The sequence below is a fragment of the Furipterus horrens genome, unplaced genomic scaffold, assembly GCF_987537825.1.
Source record: "Furipterus horrens unplaced genomic scaffold, mFurHor1.1.pri manual_scaffold_3, whole genome shotgun sequence".
Lineage (NCBI taxonomy): Eukaryota > Metazoa > Chordata > Mammalia > Chiroptera > Furipteridae > Furipterus > Furipterus horrens.
The window spans coordinates 30,294,455-30,314,142 of record NW_028327173.1 but is presented as its reverse complement, the minus strand read 5'-3'; the positions used below and the strand labels follow the sequence as shown (position 1 = coordinate 30,314,142).

The following is a 19,688-nucleotide window of genomic DNA, read 5'->3' as shown; positions in this document are numbered from 1 at the left end:
ACAGCACCATCTCCACCTGCCCAGCCTCAGTTGCCTGACTTGAGGGTCCACCTTGGATTATAGAGGTTTCTACTGTTTCTACTTGAGGTTCCAGGCAGTATGTATATGGGCCACTGATCACTGGGTTGGAGAACAGAAAAAGGCCATGAGGATGCTGAGATGGTGGGTCCACTCTTGGTCCCTGGCTTGTTTCAGAGGATGAGAAAGGGACAGAGGCTTAGGGCTTGTGTTTTTACCCAGGCTTATAGCTGCTCCTCCCTAGACTGGGGGCTAGAGCTTACATCCCCTCTGTACCCCCAAGCTCTGACCTCTTCTGTGATTAATGAGCTGACGATTCCACATCAATAAAGAATTAACCTGGAGCCCCCACCCATCAATAGTCAGGAGTCTAGGTCCCCAGCCCCACCCCCACCCCAGATGAAGTGCTCCAGGGTCCCTGCACAGACGAACCCCACACTGTACACACCCATAGCCAGGTCCTTTCTCCTACATTGCTGCCAGGAATTAACCCCCTAACTGCCTCTGTCCCTACCCTCGTCACCCATACCTCCCTACACACATCCACACAGGCAGCAGCTGTTTATATTGGTTTAATCCATGTCAAATGTAGTTTACAAAGGGAAAGGACAAGTACCTTTGTATAGAATATACAGACACAGCATCACACCATGGGGCCCTGGGGAGGAGCAGGGAGACACTTTTCCCTGGGAATAGCAGCTGTAATCCCAGGAATGGTTCTTGGCAGAAGGCTGGGCAGCTAGGAGCGCCCTCATCCAACCCCAGTCTCAGCCTCTGCTGTAGCTCGGTTCCCATTTCTGTGCCTCCCCCTCCTATTCCTTATAAAGAGCCCCAGGAGCTAAGACTAAGGAGAGGACCATGTCCCTTGGGGCATGTGCCCCATGTCTGGGAGAAGAAATATACACCACTGAACACCGAGCACATGGGAGAGGGAAGGGACATTGTGGGAGAGGGAGAGGCAGGCACCCCAAGAGGTGGATGGGCCGAGCCCCCAGCCAGCCCTGAAGGAGGCACTGCTTCCAGGTATTCTTAAAAAAAGAAGAAAATCTTACAACCAAAGGGGAGTGGAGGGGTAAGGTGAGGAGTTATCCCATTTATACACAACATTGTAAACATACACGGTCTATATTACATGTGCTTCAGTCTCTTGTTTGCATGTCTGTCTGTCTGTCAGTCGGTCTCGGGCAGGATCTCAGGAGCCTTGCCCTGCTACCCACCTCACCTACACCTACCTGCCCCACCGAGGGAACAGAACCTGGAACAGGTTTGGTCCCCAATTTTGGTGGGAACCAGCAGGCAGAGCCTCCACTCTGGCTCCAGAGGCCTGTGTGTGTGTGTGTTTCTGTGTGTGTGTGCACGCGCAAGTGCGCATGTATGTACATGGGGAACCTGTGTGCAAGTATGTACAAGGGGTAGGGTCACATCACAGAGGCAGGCAGGCAGGCAGGGCTGCTTGAAACAAGGCCTGCCCAGGGCGGCTAGCTCACAAGTAGATTCTCCGCAGGTCTCCGGGCGCTGTGATGGTGTTGCACTGAGGGCAGAGCTTCTTGGCACCCTGCAGGGAGAACGGGAAAGGCTCTGGTTATGAACACAGTACCGCATGCTTGCTCATGTGAGTACCTAGCCTGTACCAGTTGTGTGCTGGGACCATGGTCCTGCCAGCCTAGTCTGGGGGTGCAGGGGTGGCCTCTGTGAGCAGGCAGGCACACTCCTGTGTTGGGGGATGCCAGCATCAAACCGCCTGGCCAGCCCCGCAGCAGGAGCCCCAGTAATGAGAACAAGGCTGGGTCCAGCTGTGGCTGTTGCGGCCCTAACGAGATTACACGCGGCCTTTGATCAGGACACAGAGCCTACGTCCGGGCCTTTTATTGCTGTCTCCGGGCGACATTTTAATGGCTGCTCCCCGCGCGCTTGAGGAACAGGGGCAGGAGCAGAGGGAGCATAGTAATGGGAGGGGGAGGGGCCGAGGCCCTGGTCCTGCTTTACCCACACCCAGCCTCCTCCTGACCAGGGATCTCACCAACGTGTGTGACACAGTGGGTCTGTTCAGAGCAGGGGGAAGGGAGCAGGCAGTGAACCCAGAGCGGGAGGGGGAGAATATGATGAGCCTGGGAGGGGGGTATCTCAATTTCTGGCTGTGTTCTGTGCTCCTGCTCTCCCTGGCCCCTCCTCATCCTTTTCCTATAGTAGGCTCAAGCGTAGGCAAGGACATCTAGGCAGCACCCAAAACAGCCACCCACTCTCCAATCCCCCTGCCACCTCACCAGGGTCCGCAGCCAGCACTCCTCGCAGTGCACATGCCAACACTGGATGGACGTTAGGGGCATCGAGTATGAGTCCTAGGGAGGAGGTGGGCAGAGAATGGGTCACACTGAGGCCCGCACTCTAAAGAGGTCAGATCACAGTGCAGAGACCCTCTCCAACCCCCAGGGGACACTGAAGCCCGACCAAGGGCACCCGTAGTTAGGTTCCCTTCCTCTCACCATGCAGATGAGGCATTTGTAACGGTCCCCACGGGATAGCTGCCGTTCAAGTTCCCTGACCCGAGCCTTCAGGGCCTCAAATGTGGTCACAGCTGAATCTTCGGTTATTCTGTAAAGAGGACAGCATAGTTGGGCAGGCAGCAGGCTGGCATCCCTAATCTGTACCTCCCGTCCACACCTCCGCTGAATTCTAGAACCACACACACAAACCTCTCTCTGATGCCCCTGCCCCCCCACCTGCCCATATCCTGTATGTGCAAACTCCACATTCCAGAAATGAACTTCCCACCCTCCTTGTTCCTCCACCTCTATCCTGGTGAATTTCTAAACAGGGTACCTGGGAATCATTCTGAAACCATTCCTTCCTGAAACCATCCCTGTTACCCCTGACATCCAGAATTGGTCATCTAGTTCCTAGCAAACTCTGGACTCTCTTCCCTTCTCACCACCTCCGCCATCATGGCCTCTTTGCCTCCAGTCCCCTCATTCCATTCTGTTTTCCCAGCACTAGAATTTTACAAATTTGACCACTTCTGTTTCCAACAGTTCAATGTCTCCCTCAAAGTATAGCTCCTCAAAAGCTTAAAAGGGCCTCCGTGGTCCACCCCCCCACTCCCCCACCCCCCCCGCCAGCACAATCACTCAGCACCCTGCCACGTACTTGAAGCTCTTTCCACACTGGAATACTAAGTTTCTCCACACACACCAGTTTCTGTTCTCTTGGCCTTGGCACTTTCTGCTTCCTCTGGATCCTCCCTACCTCTGACTCCCTAGTTCCATCTCCTGGTTTAGGCCTTGTCCCCACCTCTCCCCAGAAGCCTTTTCCAACTCTCCAGCCAGCACCACCACCGGTGGCTGCCTCCTCTGTGCTCATCCAGCCCCTGTATGGGACTCCACCACAGCAATATCACTGAGAGGTGGGGGTACTGGATGAGTCCCACAAAACCTAGGTCCCTGGGGTATAGGCCTGGCCTGCCTCAAAGGCTTCTGGCTGTCTTCCAGCACATCAGACGCCCGAGCAGTCCTCACCACTGTCCATGCACTGCACAGGAAGGCCCCTCCAACCTCTTGAAGACTCTCTGGGCTGCAATGCTGAATAGAGGAATAGCTAGGACGATCTCAAGGAGTGATCCTCCCACCTCTCCTACAATAAGTGAACAAAACCTAGAGGAGCTCACAGGAGGAAAAGAATGCTTCCTGGAGGAATAGAAAAGAAGGTACTAGAGAGGGGCCTTAGGGAATAATAATGATAATACAAATAAAAGAGCTAAAATTTATTAAGCATTTACTAAATGCCAGGGATTGTACAGAGGGATTGAAAATTACCTTATTTATACCTCACAAAACCCCCATGAGGAGATTATAATATTCTCATTTTATACAGAAAGAAACTAAAGCAGAACAGAAACATTAAGTAGCTTGCCCAAGGCTCACAGAATGGGGTGATGGGATTTAAACCCCAGCAGATTGATTCTGCAATCAACCAATCACTGTGTGACTGACCACTATTTTACACTGACTAGACCCAGGAGGACACAGGTCTCTAGGCTGAGGGAACACAGGAACAAAGGCCAAAGGCTCAAGGGCCCATCTGGCTGGAAGGTTCACCAGTGGTGAGCAGAAGATGCTGAAGTGGGAGAGGAGATTGTATCTGAGAAGACCTTAGATGCCACAATCAAAAGAAAGTGAAGGTTATCTTACAGGTGGTGAGAAGCTGTTGAGGATGTTGGAAAAGGGCTGTGACAGGGTAAGAATGAGCTTTAACATATATTCAATCAGTAGGCTAAGAGTGGTCTGAGGTGGAACCACAAGACCAGTGTGCCATGAGCAAGGACGACCTCCCAAGGGTGGCCTGTTCTGCCAGTGTGCGGTCTATAGACAAATTGGCTCAGAAAGCTTGAAAGCTTACAGGTGGTCTGTCCTTGTTCAGTGTCAGTGGTAATGGTGGGGGCTGTCAGAGAGGATGGTGGGTAACATTCCATAGACAGCAACTAACTTTGATCTCTGAGCTGTCTCTCTTAGGATACTAGCAACAATGTGACTTTCTGATGGCTGTATCCTTTTACCAGGGGTGCTCTAGATCCATCACTCTATGGGTCCATGGCTCTGCCCTGCCTCTCTCCAGGTGGCTGAGGAAGGCTCTGGATGACTCTCAGAGAGCATCCATTCAACTTTCCAGCTCTGGAAGCCTTCAGCGCCCCTTCTCTTCTTATAAGCACCTGCCCTCCCCTGGCATTTTGCCCAGTGCCATGTGTACCATCCCCGTCTGGACAGCTATTAATTTCTGACAAGGAGACAAGATGGGTAGCCTCTCCAAGGACCAGACTGGGCATTTGCCTGGTCCTTTGTAGTTATTTCAGAGATGGGGAAACTAAGGCATCGAGCCGGGGCAGCTGACCCCGGAGTAGAAACTATCAAACCCCAAACTAGAGAATGAGCTAAAATTGGAAAGGCAAAAAGGATGGGGCCAGGAGAGAATGAAGCCATTTCCCACTCCATCCCTCAAAGCTCCAAGGCCACATCTAACTCCAGAGTCCACCCTATCCTGGATTTGCTCAGCAGATACCAGGCCTCTCCTCTTTGCCTCCAGCCTCTGACTTAGGTTGGTTGTGAGCTACTCCTGAGCCCATCTAGGGCAGGAAACCCTATTCTGTACAAGGAAGAGAAAAGTCATGCGGACTAAAGGGCCCCAATCTTGGCAGACCCAGATCCAATGACTTAGCCAGTCCCCAACTTGTTCCAGAGCCCCACCTGTCACACAGGTGGGACAGAAATCCCGACTTCCCCCAGCCTTGGGTGGTTAATGCCTTCATAGATGGCCACTGGCTCTGGCCCCCACCTCCCCCTTGGGCGCCATCCCTGATTAATGATCTTGTCTTTCTGATTTATGAGCAGCCCCTTCAGACGAGGGTGGGCGCCCCTTATGGCCCCGCCCGCCCCGCTCAGCTGGAGTAGGAGAGAATTATTAAATAAACATCCATACGTCATTCCTCCCCCCTCCCCAAGCTGGTTGCGCCGAACCCGTGCGGCCCACTCCGGCGCTGACACAGAGCAGCTGCGGTGATTCATGGGCAGCCGGGCCCTGCGCTGCGGCCCATACATCATGCCAGCAGCACTCGCGGCCCCGGCCGAGATAAACTGATCAACCACAACGGGCTGGAATGAATTTATGACAACACAAAATGGAGGGAAACAAATGGGAGGTGACCCTGGGCCACCGACCCGGCCCTGCACTGGCCTGCAATCCACTCTCCTGGCAGGAGGCAAGATGGAACACTGGTCCTAGAATGAAGAGGCTGCCTTTTAACCCTAGGCAACCTAGCCTCCAGTGGAGGGAGGGGATGGGTGTAGGGAGTTAAGCAATGGCCAAAGGCAGCAGCTCCAAGCACCCTGAACTGGACAATGCCAACTCCTGGGGCTAGAACTGGCCTGTGCTTGGGCTTGGAAAAGCAGTAAGGTGCCCAGCTGATTTCAAGTTCTTGTGGCTCGTGGGGATTCAGGCCAGGGACTGTCCAGCCCTGGGTGAAGTGCTAAGGGATCCCCTTTTCCTCTGCCAGAGAACCCAGATCAAAAATTCCAACCACAAGTGATGAGACCCAATGTTCCTGCCTAAAACCCACTGCGAGCACCACCCGGGACAAGAAAAATGAAACCAATTTAGCTCCCGATTAAGAAACAGAAACTGGAGATGAATCAAGTGTGCCGGCTGGGCTGGGCGGCCATACATCACACTCCCCGGGCGGAGGCTGTGGTAGCGGGCGTGCAGGCAGGCGGGCAGGCAAACTGCTCTTCCCTCCGTCAAGGCTCCCAGGGCTGTGGCCCAGTGATCAATTCACAGAGTCATGCTTAGCACCAGCTGGGCTCCCCTGTCGGCTGCGTGCCCAGGGCTGCAGGACTAAGGGAGGGCTGGGAGCCCTGGCAGCCGCTCTTTTCCCACTTAGCTGCTGTCCCAGGGACCTTCCTCCGGCCACTTACTTCTCAATGTCACTATTCTTGCAGGTCTTCTGCATGGCCTCCTGCTTGCTGCTCTCCCCATTGCTGGTAGATGGCATCTCTGTTGGGATAGAGAGGCAACTCATACTTTGGCCAAACTGGGCAGCACAGGCGAGGGATTGGGCCTGAGTAGTCACCACCACCCAAAGGCTATCCCCCCTTCTCCCACTACGCCTAACCTGGGTCAGGACTTACCGTCACTGGCCCACTTAGAGAACTCAGGTGTGATGCGTGTGCTGGGAGGGCCGCCACTAGAAGGAGGGAAGGAGAAAGAACAAAGTGAGCCCTGAAGACAAGCAAGGACAGCCCTGAGGGTGGGTACTGGACTGATCCCTGTGCAAGGGCTTCCCATCTCTCTCCCAAGCTTGTGCCACACTTACTTTAGGACTGCGCCCCGGAGTGCCTCCCTCTCCTTGGCTTCACCAGGCTCCTCGCCTGTGCATGGGATGATGTCAGCCTCTGTGTATCTGGCATGATGGTCAAGGACAAATGGATCTGAGCCTGCAGTAGGCCTTGAGGGTTGAATCCTGGCAAAACTGAGACACTGACCCCGGGGAGGGCGGGGTGGAGGGTGAGGACCAGAGGTGTTTGCTACTTTTATTCCCTTTGGCCCATCCCACCAGCCCCCCTTATCCCACAGTGCCCCAAGGATACTGTGGCTTCCCATACTCCAGAGTGTCATCTCCATCCACATCCAAGTCAGCATCACTGTCCGGATTCTCTTTGCCGCTGCACATCACGAAGCCAGAGCCTGTGGGAAGCGGGATATGAAGAGGACCAGGGGCCAACAAGACTAGGCCAAGGGTGCCTGTTTGGTTTGCCTCTAGGAAAGGGTCAAGTTTTGGGCCACATAAAGCCCAGACAGAAACTTGGACCTGGAATATAGACAGCCAGATACTTAGGTGCTCTTGACTTTGATATTTTAGTCTCTTTTACTCTGCATAATTCATCCTTCTCAGCCACTGGCTTGTTGCTCCAAGTGGTCTCATAAAGGAGCCTATTCAAATACTATGTCTGGTCTTCAGGAGATACCCAGGCCTGCTGTCCACCTGTCTTCCAAGTCTAGAAGAGCAGGAAGAGGAGAGAAATTCAGGTCTTACAAGATCACCCCACCCAGGACCTTGGCATTCCCTGTGTTCCATGGTCTAGCCTGACAAGTCCATCAGAGGGGAGAGCTAAGGCCAGTCGGAGCCATACAGTGGGACCCCCAGCCAATGTCCTGATTTTGGCTGCCAGGTCTTTGCCAGCAAAAACACCAGGCAGCTGTTCAAATATTTGGTGTCTGAAGCGCCTGACATTAATTATTCATCTCCACCTCACTCAGCCCAGATTCCTGGACAAGTGTAGTTATAAAGGGATTAGGAGGGGACAGATGAGAAGATACGCATGCACACCTGCTTCTCAAAGCAGTCCATGAAGGCAACCAGGCTGGGTGGAGGCAGCGCCAGGCAGGCGGCTGAGCCCACCAAGGTTCAACTGGCCCAGCCCCAGGCAGACTCTTGGTGTGGAGGGAGAGCTGTTCAAGCTGTACTAGGCCCACTCACTTATGCAGTCTGACTCCCATAACCACCCTTCCTGATAGCCCAGGGTCAGAGGCTACAAAAGTACTCCTCCTTCTCCACCCCTGCCTTCTTCTAGTGGTCTTGGACCATTTCTCAGTAGCCAGAAAGCAGCCCTTCCAGGATAGAAGGAGATGAAAGTGATGGAATCTGTTACGAGTGGAATCAGCAAAGAAATCCTTAAAGAGGTGAGGAAGAAGCTCAGAATTCTGACTGACGATCTTGGAAATTTCTTTTTGTCCTTTTTTTCCACTTAGGTTCTTAAACTCTCATCAGGGGAAGAGTGTTGTAATGGATCCCCAAGCATCTTGTCTGTTTCTTCATCCTGCTTACCATACAGTTCTGACCCTTCTTTTCCTACCTCCAAAACAGCCTATGGCTCCCCACTGCGTGCACAATCCAGTCTGGCTCCTCAGCCAGATCCATTAGGATCTTTTATCCTCACTGTACTCTATAAGCCCTATGTATAAGAACAGACTACTTATGCACCTTAAACATAACCCTCTATGTCCTGCTCTTAAGGTTTGCTAATGCTATTCCCTCCATCTGGACTGTTCTCCATCTTTCAAGTCCATTTCAAAAGCATTTTCTTTCCAATCTCTCTTCTCCCTTCTATGACTCCAGTCTCTAGTCTGACAAAGGTTCCACCCATCCCAGAGGTGAGCAGCACCGGGGAGAGAAAGGCTGGGCACTGCAAGGCTCCACCCCTCCCTGACAGTCCTCATTTGCCCTCCACACCAGAGGAACCAACAAACTCGAGGCAGCAGGCAGGTCAGCAGCAAGCCATTAAGCTGAGAAAACACAAAGTTACAGTTCTGTCTCCTATTCACAGCCGGGTGTCCTGACAAGCAATTCCTGCCTTGTGGGTGAGTGGCACCTCTATAAACCCTCTGACAGTTTGGGAGACAAACTCCACCATCAATCAGAATGTAGCTATCAGGTTCACTTACAGCATGTGCCCCCCGAGCCCTGCCAACCCCCCTCCCCCAAGTACACACAGTTCAGCAGTCAGCATCACATCCTTAGCTCAAGCCTGGCCTTAGCCAGCCCTGCCTATGGGTGGGCATAAAGGAAATCAAAGAACTCATGGCAAAGCTGAGAAAACAGGGCACCACAAAGCCCCAGCTTCTCGGCACTTAAAGCAGCCCTGTGGCCTGGAGTCCTTTCCTTTGCAGGCTGACTGCCTGCCAGGCTTGTGCTCTGGTGAAACATCGTTATTGTAGTTTCCCAAATCCTACATGTTTTCTCTTGCTCCCATGCTTGCGTACCTCCTGTTATTTCTGCCCAGAACCTTGTCCCTCCTGGTCCACAAAACAAATGCCTGCTCATTCCGCCAAGTCTGGCTGGCTCAACCAGGCTTTCTACTGTTAACTCATAGTGCCTGCACACAGCACTTGTTCTATTAATACCTCCTGAATGAACTATACCTCAGTGACATCTTTCAACCTTTAATGAACTCACCCTCTGCCTGGCTTGGCACTGAAGACACAGTGTCTCAAGATCTGATCCCTACCCTCAAGGCACTGAGTATAGATGGGACTGCCCCAGATATTTCCACAGGTGCTCCTTCCTGTGCAACTCCAAAATCGTATTTATTACCATGTGTTGTCACTGTCCCTAGCCAAACTAAAAGCCCAAGTCTGACTCACTCCCATGATTTCAGCATCATTCAGCAGAGCTGGCCAGGCCCACAACAGGCACCATACAACACCCCCTGCTTCAGTCGGTCATGGGAGCCCTGTGCTCAAAGGAAGGCCAAGGCCTGATAAGCAGGCAGCTTGGAGAAACCTCTCAGGTCATAATCTTCCCTCCTAGCCCAGCCAAACTTCCGCTCTTCTGACCAGTCAGGCAGGGCAGAGAGCACGACATATCTTGTTTTTCAAGGAAAAGGCCTATCTCTGGTCTGAGCAGTTTACTCTGACCCTGACGCCATCCCCCAGTGGAGACAGATGTTGGGAGCCTCTCCCTACCCCCACAGGTGTTCAGAACAGGCTGCCTCAGTCTGCTCCAACCTCCTTCCCAGCACATTAAACTTTATTTTCTTAATGAAATGTCACTTGCTGACTTCTGGCAGAATTATAATAAAAAGAAATGGCCATAAAGCCGTTTTATGCAGACAACGCCCCCACCAACTTGCCCCCACCCTCCTGCTTTGAGAGGAAGGCTCCACAGTCATTTTATGTTCTCAGCTGCTGGAACATCCCAAGCCAGTACTCAGAGGCAAGATGGCACAGACAGCTCCTTTCCAAGACTCTGGCTCCTGTTCCAGGCAGCGTCGGGGGAAAACAGGCAAGCTGCCATTCCTGCTGCTGCTGCTATCCAGGGAAGGGACCCAGCCCCCAGGACCTTAAAGATAACCCAGAGTACACCCGTTAGTCACCAAGGAGGCCCCTTTGCTATGGTTTGGCCCACCTTAAAGTGGCACAAAGGGCTGGGCAAACTAAGCCTGGTGGTCAACAATGCTCAGCAGAGTGGGTTCCAGTCCTGGGAGGGTGGGCAATGCAAAAAATCCCGCCAAGTGATGGAGAAGGAGAAGGTTAAGTGCAAGAATAATAGGCAAGTCTAAATTTATAAAAACAACCCGTCTCCCATAAACTCATTTCTTCCTGGGTCATTGAGGATAAAAAAAAAAAAAAAAAAAAAAAAATCAGTGTTAATTTAATCAATGGATCAGATAATCGATTGAGAAACTGGAAACGCCCGTTTACTGGGGGCTGTAATGTCCTGGAACCTGAAACCACAAAAAAGAAGCCATTGATTTCCTCACCTACTGCTCCCAACAAAACCAGAGCATAGGGAGAAAGGAAAGTCTTGGGCCCCTCCAGAGGTCTGTGCTTTCCAAAGTGGGGAGGGGGGTCAGGGGCAGCAGCTTCCGGAGAGTTTTACACTGGAATTAGTTACAGATGCAGTTACGGTGTCTTGTGTAAACGCCATCGATTGGGGAGCTGACAGTCTGGGGAGCTGCGATGCGGGACAATCAATTGGTTTGCAGTGTCACCTGCCACCTCGCTGAACAGTTGACAATGCAATTATCCAGTGTGGAGGCAGGGAGTTGGCGTGTGTCAAACGCACTTAGCCACTTTCCGGGCCTCCTCGGTAACGCGTTTCACTGCCTCACGTCAGGAGAGACGCATAGAGACAGACGCCGTTTAAAACCATTGATACTTGCTCCTTCTGCCTGCACTCCCTCAGTCCCAGCTTAACAATTGTGTTCCAAAAGGCGATTAAATCCCGTCAGTCGTCACAGGGGACAGAGGTGTCCTCCTCCTTGCCACCTCTCCAACCCCTCCCACCAGGCAACAGTTATAACTAAAGGTGGTGAGGAGTCTGAAGGCAGCAGCCCTGACCCGCTCCATTCCAGGACTGCCTCTAGCACTTGGCTGCGCCAGCACTTGGTACTGATTGGATTAGGTTGCAGGACTGTGCTGGGGGACATTTTTAGCACCTGGGGCTCCCATCTTTTGGAAACTAACATGCCAAAGGAGATAGCAGCTATGGCAAGGGCCTCTTCTCTGTGCCCTTGGACTCACAATACCTCTTACCCCTTTGACTCATAATCTGGCTGTGAAGTTTTATCAAGCAACAGCCAGTTACAAAATCTGTATCTAAGCTGCCCTGCCTGTCCGCTCTATGTCAGCTCATCCAGACTACTTGGAACCAGCCTAAAGCTATGACCGGAACTTGAGAAAGATGCAATTCTTAGGCCAGGATCTGGACAGGGCTGAGGCCCTGCACAGTTGGTTCTCTTAGTACCCCCCCCCCCCCTTCCTCCACCTGTTTGATTCAAAGGGGCTCAATGCTAGATTCTAGCAATGCATTTCCCTTCAGGGTTCAAAGATACAGCCACAGCACCTTCCATTTCCTTTGTGCTCTCCTGGGAAATTCCTTCATCCTGCCACTCATATGCCCACCACATCATGTTACCTTATCTGAAACCAACATTCCCATATCCTCTCTCCAGCCTGTCCATGTCATATGATGAGTTCCAGGCTCCGCAAAGCTATTGAACTTTCACTGGCAACCAAGACAGGGCGGGATCAAAGCCCACCATTTTAAATCTCTTCTCCAGAACCCAGGAACTAGAGATAGGAAATGATCTCCTTTGACTATAGGCAGGAGTAGGTTCCCCCAAGGGCTGTATGATTCGAGTTCCCCTGTGGCCTGCTGTTTTAGCCTAGAGGCCCCTTGCTCTGTCCAGGGTGGCAGCAGCTGCCCTAGAAGGACGTCTTTTTTCCCCTAAGTGCTGAGCTGTTTTAGAGGGAAGTTGGTGAAGCACCAGGCTTGGTGTGCCACCTTTATGCAATTATAACTCTGGGTGGGAGAAACAGCAGGTTAGCAAACCTAAGGTTCTGAGAGGACAAATGGCCCAGGACTTCTAGAACTGGGAAGGCCAGTGTTTCCTAGAGACTGAAAGTTTCTTCCAAATCGCTCTGTTGACATCTTTACCTATTTCCTTAGTCTCTTAAAAATCTATTTCCAGCTGGACCTATATCAGTGCTTAACTGTCCTGTCTGGTCCTTTATTTTTCCCTGAAGTACCAATTGCCAGCACTCCTGGGCCTGAGCTGTAGACCTCACCCTCAGTAACCACAGGTCCCATCTCCAGGACCTGCTCCCCTCAGCCAAGGGTCTCTACCAAAACTCCTGCTTGCACACTGGCTCCATAGCTGCATACATTCCAGGCAACCAATTTGCTCCATCAGGCCAGCTCCCAGTGGGCCTGGTGGGAAGCTTGGCTGAGGATGACGAAGAGGCCCTTGTTGGAGAGGAGGGGTAGGGGGTGGTCAGATACAGGAACTTATCTACAATTCTTCAGTTCTTTCATATCTAACAAGGACAGCAATCTCTGTTCTGTCAGCACGCACAGCACCTTAAATGGGCCTCACTGCTTGCCTGCTCATCTTGCCTCTGCTCCCTCTCTCTGAAGTCGGCTGGGCAGCTTCTTCAGCCAGCGTTATCACTCCCTCTAACCGGTCTTGGCAGGCAATCTAATTCCTCCTGAAAAGGTCACCGCCATTTTAACTGCCTTTCAATCACATTAAGCACGCGCTGCCCGGCTTGCAGTCGGCCCGCCCGGCGGGCGATCAATGCATGCACTGACACCAGCCTGCCTGGCAGGGCCACACCCAACCCCCTCAGAGTTGGGGTCTATTGGTCCTGGCCAGGGAGGGTAGACTGACAGATGGTCAGCTTCTGCATACAGGGTTTCAGGGCAGAGGCAGCCAGGATCAACCAGGGCTTCCTTTGATAGTCCCCCCCACCCCAACTGCCACTCCACTGAGGAGCCTCAGCCTCCTCTGCGCCACTGAGCCCAGCTCTCTGCCTTGTGGCTCCTGCTGATCTCACTGTAAAACAGCCTTTCAAGTCTGCCTGTCTTTTGACTGCACTAAGCTGTTTAAGAGGCGGTAGCAGCTTCTATCAGGGAAGCTGGAGCAATTCTCTGCAGATAAAGGCACCCCTGGCCCCTGTTCCCTCTTCAAGTCTCACTCTTATTCTCGCTCTCCAAATCGCTCAAAGAAAAGCCCCCTTTGAACTCCCCTCAGGAATTCTTGAAAGGAACAACCTCACAGTGTAAACACTCAGGGAAAACTGACACTCACCCAGGGCCTAAGAGGCCCCTCATGCCTGCTCTGCCAGAGCATCCCAGCACAGGGGAAATACTGTGTCAAATCATCAGGTCCTATGCAGCTTTACCGTCCTTAAGCCCCGTCTGGTGCCCAGAAGCCATCAGGTCTAGTTCTATGCCAAGAAACGTAAGAAGTTGCCACTGCAATGGAAGATGGGAATATCTGCAGCAGTCAACAGAGCGAACCCAGAGCAGCATCGCGGAACTGACCCTGCATACTTGTCATGGATGCTGGGCTTTGCTGCTCATCCTCCCAGGGCCTCAGACACTACAACTCTAGCACAGGACCACAGTGAAATGGCAAATGAACATACTACAGCTCAGTGCACAGGCTTGGGAACCAGTTTGGTCTGATTAACCTTCCTGATTTATATTTTGGCTTGTCCCCAAACACTCGGGTAATGTGAGAGAAGCCCAGAGACAAATGACCGACCTGGGCTCGGAGCCCCTTCATGTAGCCAGTCTGCAATGGACAGCACTGTGAAGACCATGCCTTACTACCAGCCCAACAGCCAGGACCCCAAAGAAGCAGAGATCATCTCCCCAGCTGCTACGAGATTCCCCAGAGACCAGACACAGCGGTATTCCCAAGGGTGATGCCCAGAGAACTGGAGGCAGATGGGAAGCCTACTGTCTCACTTAATGACCACAAGCTGCAGTGCCAGCTGTGCTTGAGCACAGAAAGAAAAGCTGGAGGCCAGGAGGCAGACAGCTCTCTCTTCCCCTGCCCAGGCAGAAAAGTGTGACAAGAGGACACTGACCCTGGGCACCCAACCAGTTTGTTATCCTACCTGGTATGTGTGGGGGACTTCCACTGGGTCCTGACATATCCCTCCAAAAAGCTGGGAGGGCAATGGAGCTGGGCAGGGCCCTGGAGACCTCTCTGTAGCAACTGGGGTGAGCCCAAGGGGAATGGGGAGCAGCTGGGCCCAGGCCCCTCTTGCTTCAGGGCAGAGGGGCCCAGGGAGAGAGGGTGGGATCAGAGCTAAAATTAGATTCCCCAGTGAAGCTCATGGGAGGTCAAATTTTGCCATAACTCACTCTCTTCTCTGTAACTGATTTCTCTGACATGAGGCTGTGGGGGAGGAGGAGGAGGAGGAGGAGGAGGAAGAGGAAAATCCAATGTGTTTGCCTGGAAGCCCTCAGGGCCCCCAGTGCTGGAGGTGTACAGCAGGTTGCTGGATTCTCATTTATCAGCCTTAAGAGGGATGGAGTGATAAATGCATAACCGTCCCTTTAATATTTTATGCAGGTGCTAACGTGGCTTGGCTGTCACCTTCAATGTATCACCCGAGGCCGAGAGCTCCCCCTCGTCACTCCTAGCTTGCAGCCTCACAATTCCATTTCCCCACCCAAATACTTCCATTTTAATATGCACATCACAGGCAGCAGCACAGTCACAAAGGAGCTCTGACAGCAGCAGTTCCCAGGTGGTGGGACGGAGGACCAGTCACCAGCCCCAGCCTCTTGGTTCCCAACAGATGGATACCCAGCACAGGCTAGTCACCAGAGTGCCACTGCCTGTGTGTCAGCTGCCTGTACCTCGGAAACCACCTTCCAGGAGAGTGGTGGCCCGTATCCGCTTCTGCCCACACCACTCATACTCCTCAAAGCGGTTGCTGTTTTCATGCTCGATGTCCACGGCATCATCCTCAGCCATGCAGGAGCCTTCCCTCTGTGAAGAGCAGAGCAGGATCATGTGGGTCCCAGGCCATCCCTCCATGTCCCCCAGGGCCTGCAAGGAAGGCACCACCCTGGCCCCCAGCTGTGGTGTGCCAACCCCAGCTCTGGGGCTCCTGTGAAGTAAACCAATCTCGAGGTCAAAGACCTGGACCTCTTCCCAATCATTTTCCATTGGAGCCCCAGGGGAAGAGTGGGTGAGTGAAAGAATAGAGCAAAGAAGAGAGGGAGAAGCTGCTGAGACCACACGGAGACCCCCAAAGCCCATAGTTCTGGGGGCAGTCAGCAGCTAGATTCAGGGGAATGGGGGGCGGGAGGACGAGGTGGGGGAGGTAAGTGGTGATGGCCCCTCTACCTTAGAAAGGCAATGCTCCACATGCCTACTCATCTCCTGCTCCGATCCTGCCAGGGGGCGGTTGCACAGGGGACATACCTGCCCTTCATCTTGCTTCCTCCGTTTCATTTTCCCAATCCGAGCTGCATGGGAAAACCGAAAACAAAGCACAGAACAGGCAGACGGTCACTGTGCTGATACATCCTGACCTCCTGCCAGCCATTACCCCCTTTGTTCAGTGCCTGATCTTGCTCTCACCTGGAGAGGAGACTGGAGCTGAGCCAGTGAAGTATCTACTCTGGCCACAGCTGGCTCAAGCTCAACCCATACCTCCTCCCTACCTGCAGAGTTTAAGGAGTCCAATGAGCAAAGATATTCCATATTGCTAGGTATTGCCCGAGAAGGCCAAGACCATGGGCTCTTTTGGTGTCAAGACATACAACTTTAGAGAACATCTCTTGGCTAGAACCTAAGGTCCCTCCAGGGGCCTGATGTGGCCTGTTTTTTGCTCATCAGGTAAAACCCCCTTTGTACCTGGGCCAAGAGCCCTTAGGTGTCTTAGTTATCATCCCAGGAAGGACTTTTCATATGTTCACTGGTCCCATTTTACAGAAGAGGAGACCGAGGCCCAGTCATAAAGATAGAGAGTGTGAGTCAGAAAGCCTGTCTCAGTACCTCGAGAGGGCAGCCCTTACTGTGCCTCCCCAAACCTGTTCCATCATTTCTAATCAGTGCAGAGGGGCTGGCAGGCCCCTGAGGCAGAGGGCTGCCTGCCATGCTGTCCCGCAGGGGGCTCAATTCCAGAGTGCGCACTGCAAGCCCACAGCACTGCTAATTAATGCTGAGAGACGCAATCATTTCTAATTAGCTCACTAATCTCTCTCTGCAGCCCTCCTGTCACTGAAGCAGGAAGGGGTCAAAATAAGGGACTTCTCCCTCTAGCCCATTCCTGGATGCAACAACAGAAGTGGAGTTAGCTACTGTGAGATCAGATAGACTGGGGTGAGGGTAAGGAGGAGGTCGTCAAGGAGGGGAAGGCTGCCCATTGCAGGACTGGAAGAATTTTTTCATGGGCACTGACCCTGAGGGAAAACTCATGAATGCAGTTTAGGCAGGGGGACACAGGTGAAAGGTGACATAAGTGAGAAATGATTTGTTATAATTTAGAACTTCAACTGTGTTAGGCTCAGAGCCAAATACGTTAGACAAAGTAGCTCACTGAATTCTACATCCTGAAGGCAGGGTGCATTATCCATTTTAATAGATGAAGAAACTGAAGGCTCAGAGAGATCAAGGCACTTTTCAAGTAGCAAAAAAGGGGCAAAGGCAGAATAAGCAACCATAGCCTAGAATGCTCTCCTGTCCTAAGAGTCCCTTTGACTGCTCAGCATCAACAAACATTGATCCTATAAATGTGCTAGGGCAGTAAGAACATGCACTTGGGGCCCAGCTCCTGATTGCTGAAGGTCTGAGGCAGGGAGCTATTTCAACTTCAAAAGACAGTAGTCCTAGAAAGACCCAAACCAAGAGGAAGGTCACTATCCTATTAGGACTGGGCATGGAGTTTGAGAAACCTTGGTCTGTAGCCTGGCCCATCTCTTTAACTTCCTGTGCTTTTGCTATAGGAGATGTGATCACATTCTGGTGCTCCACTTGATTTTGTGGACAAAGATCTCAATTCCTCTGCCTTGACTACCCTAATCCTTGGAATATCAGGTCCAAGCCACCCTGACACTCTAGAGAAATGATTTTCAACTGCTGTGCCATAAGAAGTTTTAAAACATGCAACACCTGACTATTTAGTCATGGGCACTGACCTCTTTTTCCCTTAGATTGTTGAATAAAAAAGACTACAGCCAACACAACAACAGTCATCTGGTGTGAATAATTTATATTATACCTATTTTTTGTTAGGTAGCAAAAAATATATCTTTTGCTGTGCTGCAGAATTTTAGTGACTAGTTTATGTATGCCATGAGTTGAAAATGGCTGCTTTAGAACCAGGGCTGGGCTCAGGAAGGGATGCTAGATATCAGAAAGGTATGGAGCAAGGGACCCTGAGCATGCTAGAAGCCTGTATGAAGCAGTGTGAGAATACAAGGGCTCCTCATCTGTCCTGCCTAGGGCCCAAGGAAGTGCCTTCCTAGTAAAAAGGGGACTGTGATAAACACTGTTTGATGGCTGAATAAGGAAATGAATCTCACAGAATTGCCAAAAAGGGCACAATACTGGATGCTCTCTTGCCCAGGCTACCCAGACTAGAAGACCCTTGTATCTCCTGCAAAGCACCCTGATGGATTAAACATCACCTGGGAATTCTCAGATAAACAAAGCAGGCTTTGCTATCTTCTCGCCAAAATAACCAACCAAAGTGCGGATGGGAAAGCTTTGCTTCCTACCCAGAGGCGAACCTAAGTAGGTAGTCAAAGGGTTTGCCATAGAGGTAGCATGACATGGTTAGAGAAGCCCAGGCTTGGGAGGTAAACAAACTTCAGTTGAAATCATGCCTCAGTCACACCCCAGTTGTGTGATTTTAAATGAATCACTGTCACCTCTCCCAGCCTCAGTTTCCTTATCTACAAAAAGTGTGTTAACACTCGCCTCTCAGAAGTGTTACGATGATGCTGAACATGGTGCCAGCCCATAATGAATGCATTCTCTTTCCCAGAACGAGGCTCAGCCTGGCAGCAGAAACGAAGTGGCAGGAGTTGGGGATCATTTACCAGCTGGCCCAGAGACCCTAAGCCTCTTACAGCCAACCCCCAGACATACCACACCCCAGTCAGCACAAAAAGCCAGAATCATTCAATTGTGTTCGGCAAATAGGGATGCTCCGAGGCCTGAATCCAAAAGGGGGGCTGTCAGGTACTGCATACACGGTGAGCTTTCAGCGAAGGCCTCTAAGAGCTGTGGAGCCCACGCTGATCACCTTTGTGAAATGTGGGCCGACTGATAACTCAAAGAGCCCTGGGATGAGTTAGTTCCTGTTGCCGTGGGAACTCCAGATCTCATTGCATTGTCAAGTCTCAGCAGAGGGGCTGTATTCATACTACTGGGCACTGATTAAAAACTGGAAGAAAAACATTCTCAGCACCCTGCCGGCTTGTACAGTGAGGGCCCAGCAGTTTGCAAATTCAAAGCTGAGCTCCCGAGTGGAATTGTGTAGCTTGTTCCTCATTCTCTGGTACTTATTGCCCCCCAGGGTTCTTCAAGGCCTTTAGAGAGGCTTGGGTGAGAGCTGGGAACCATAATCTCCATTAGACAGACGGGGAAACTGAGGGCAGCCACCTTGGTTGGCACTTACTCAGGCGCTGTGACTGCGAGGAAGCCAATGGGCCCTAATGTCGAAGAGACCCAGGCAAAGCCAAGAGCTACAGGCAGCGAAGGAGGGAGGAGGCCGGGGGTGGGGCGGAGGGAGGGGCTGGGCAAGACTCACCATTCAGTCGGGTTTGCCGGTTGGCTCGCACTCGCAGGAAGGTCTAGGGGAAGATCCCGGGCAGATGCGAAAAAAGAGAAGAGAGCATGAGCCGCGGCCTGGAGTCCTGGCCCCTGCCCGATCACCAACCCCCATCCAGGCCTGTCCCGCCCCAAACAGCCCGTAAACAAACCTACTTCCTCCCTCCCTCCGGCCCCCCTGCTCCGCCGACCGCTCCGGGCCCTCGGCATAGCCGCCGGGGACTGCTCTAAAGGGACCCCGTGGCCGCCGCCCGGTGCCGTCCCAGCCCCGGCTTCCGGCGCTCCGGGCCCCTCGGCCGCCTGGCCGGTGAGGGCGGCGATGCGGGCGGATTCCTCCCGGCTGCCCGGCGGCGGCGGCACTTCAGCTCCCAGCAGCGGCGGCGGCCATGTTGGCCCTGGTCACGTGACCGCCGCCGTTGCGCGCCCGGGGTGAAAGTTCAGGATGGGGGTGTGGGCAGCCTGACTGCGACCAGGAAACAGTTGAACAGCTGCTCGCGCTTGGGTACCAACCTGTGGGGTCTGATGTGGGATCCCTCCCAC

At 52.5% G+C, this 19,688-nt stretch overlaps 1 protein-coding gene across 3 annotated transcripts in view; it reads right to left on the bottom strand.

Annotated features, from left to right (window-relative positions):
- Positions 1–574: 574 nt before the first annotated feature.
- Positions 575–19,688, bottom strand: part of RNF220 (ring finger protein 220) — a 225,132-nt gene continuing 206,018 nt past the window's right edge. The window contains exons 1-11 of one of the 3 annotated variants that reach the window (XM_090269322.1): positions 19,305–19,556; positions 19,129–19,171; positions 15,714–15,835; positions 15,221–15,353; positions 7,149–7,245; positions 6,875–6,961; positions 6,690–6,745; positions 6,477–6,555; positions 2,502–2,610; positions 2,283–2,357; positions 575–1,573 (exon numbers count right to left, since the gene is read on the bottom strand). In XM_090269322.1, the coding sequence (XP_090125448.1) occupies positions 1,502–1,573; positions 2,283–2,357; positions 2,502–2,610; positions 6,477–6,555; positions 6,690–6,745; positions 6,875–6,961; positions 7,149–7,245; positions 15,221–15,353; positions 15,714–15,835; positions 19,129–19,171; positions 19,305–19,358 (927 nt within the window). In that variant the 5' untranslated portion in view covers positions 19,359–19,556 and the 3' untranslated portion in view covers positions 575–1,501. Of the gene's footprint in view, positions 1,574–2,282; positions 2,358–2,501; positions 2,611–6,476; positions 6,556–6,689; positions 6,746–6,874; positions 6,962–7,148; positions 7,246–15,220; positions 15,354–15,713; positions 15,836–19,128; positions 19,172–19,304; positions 19,557–19,688 lie in introns of those variants that run through there. The other 2 variants (XM_090269320.1, XM_090269321.1) reach the window with 2 other exon arrangements.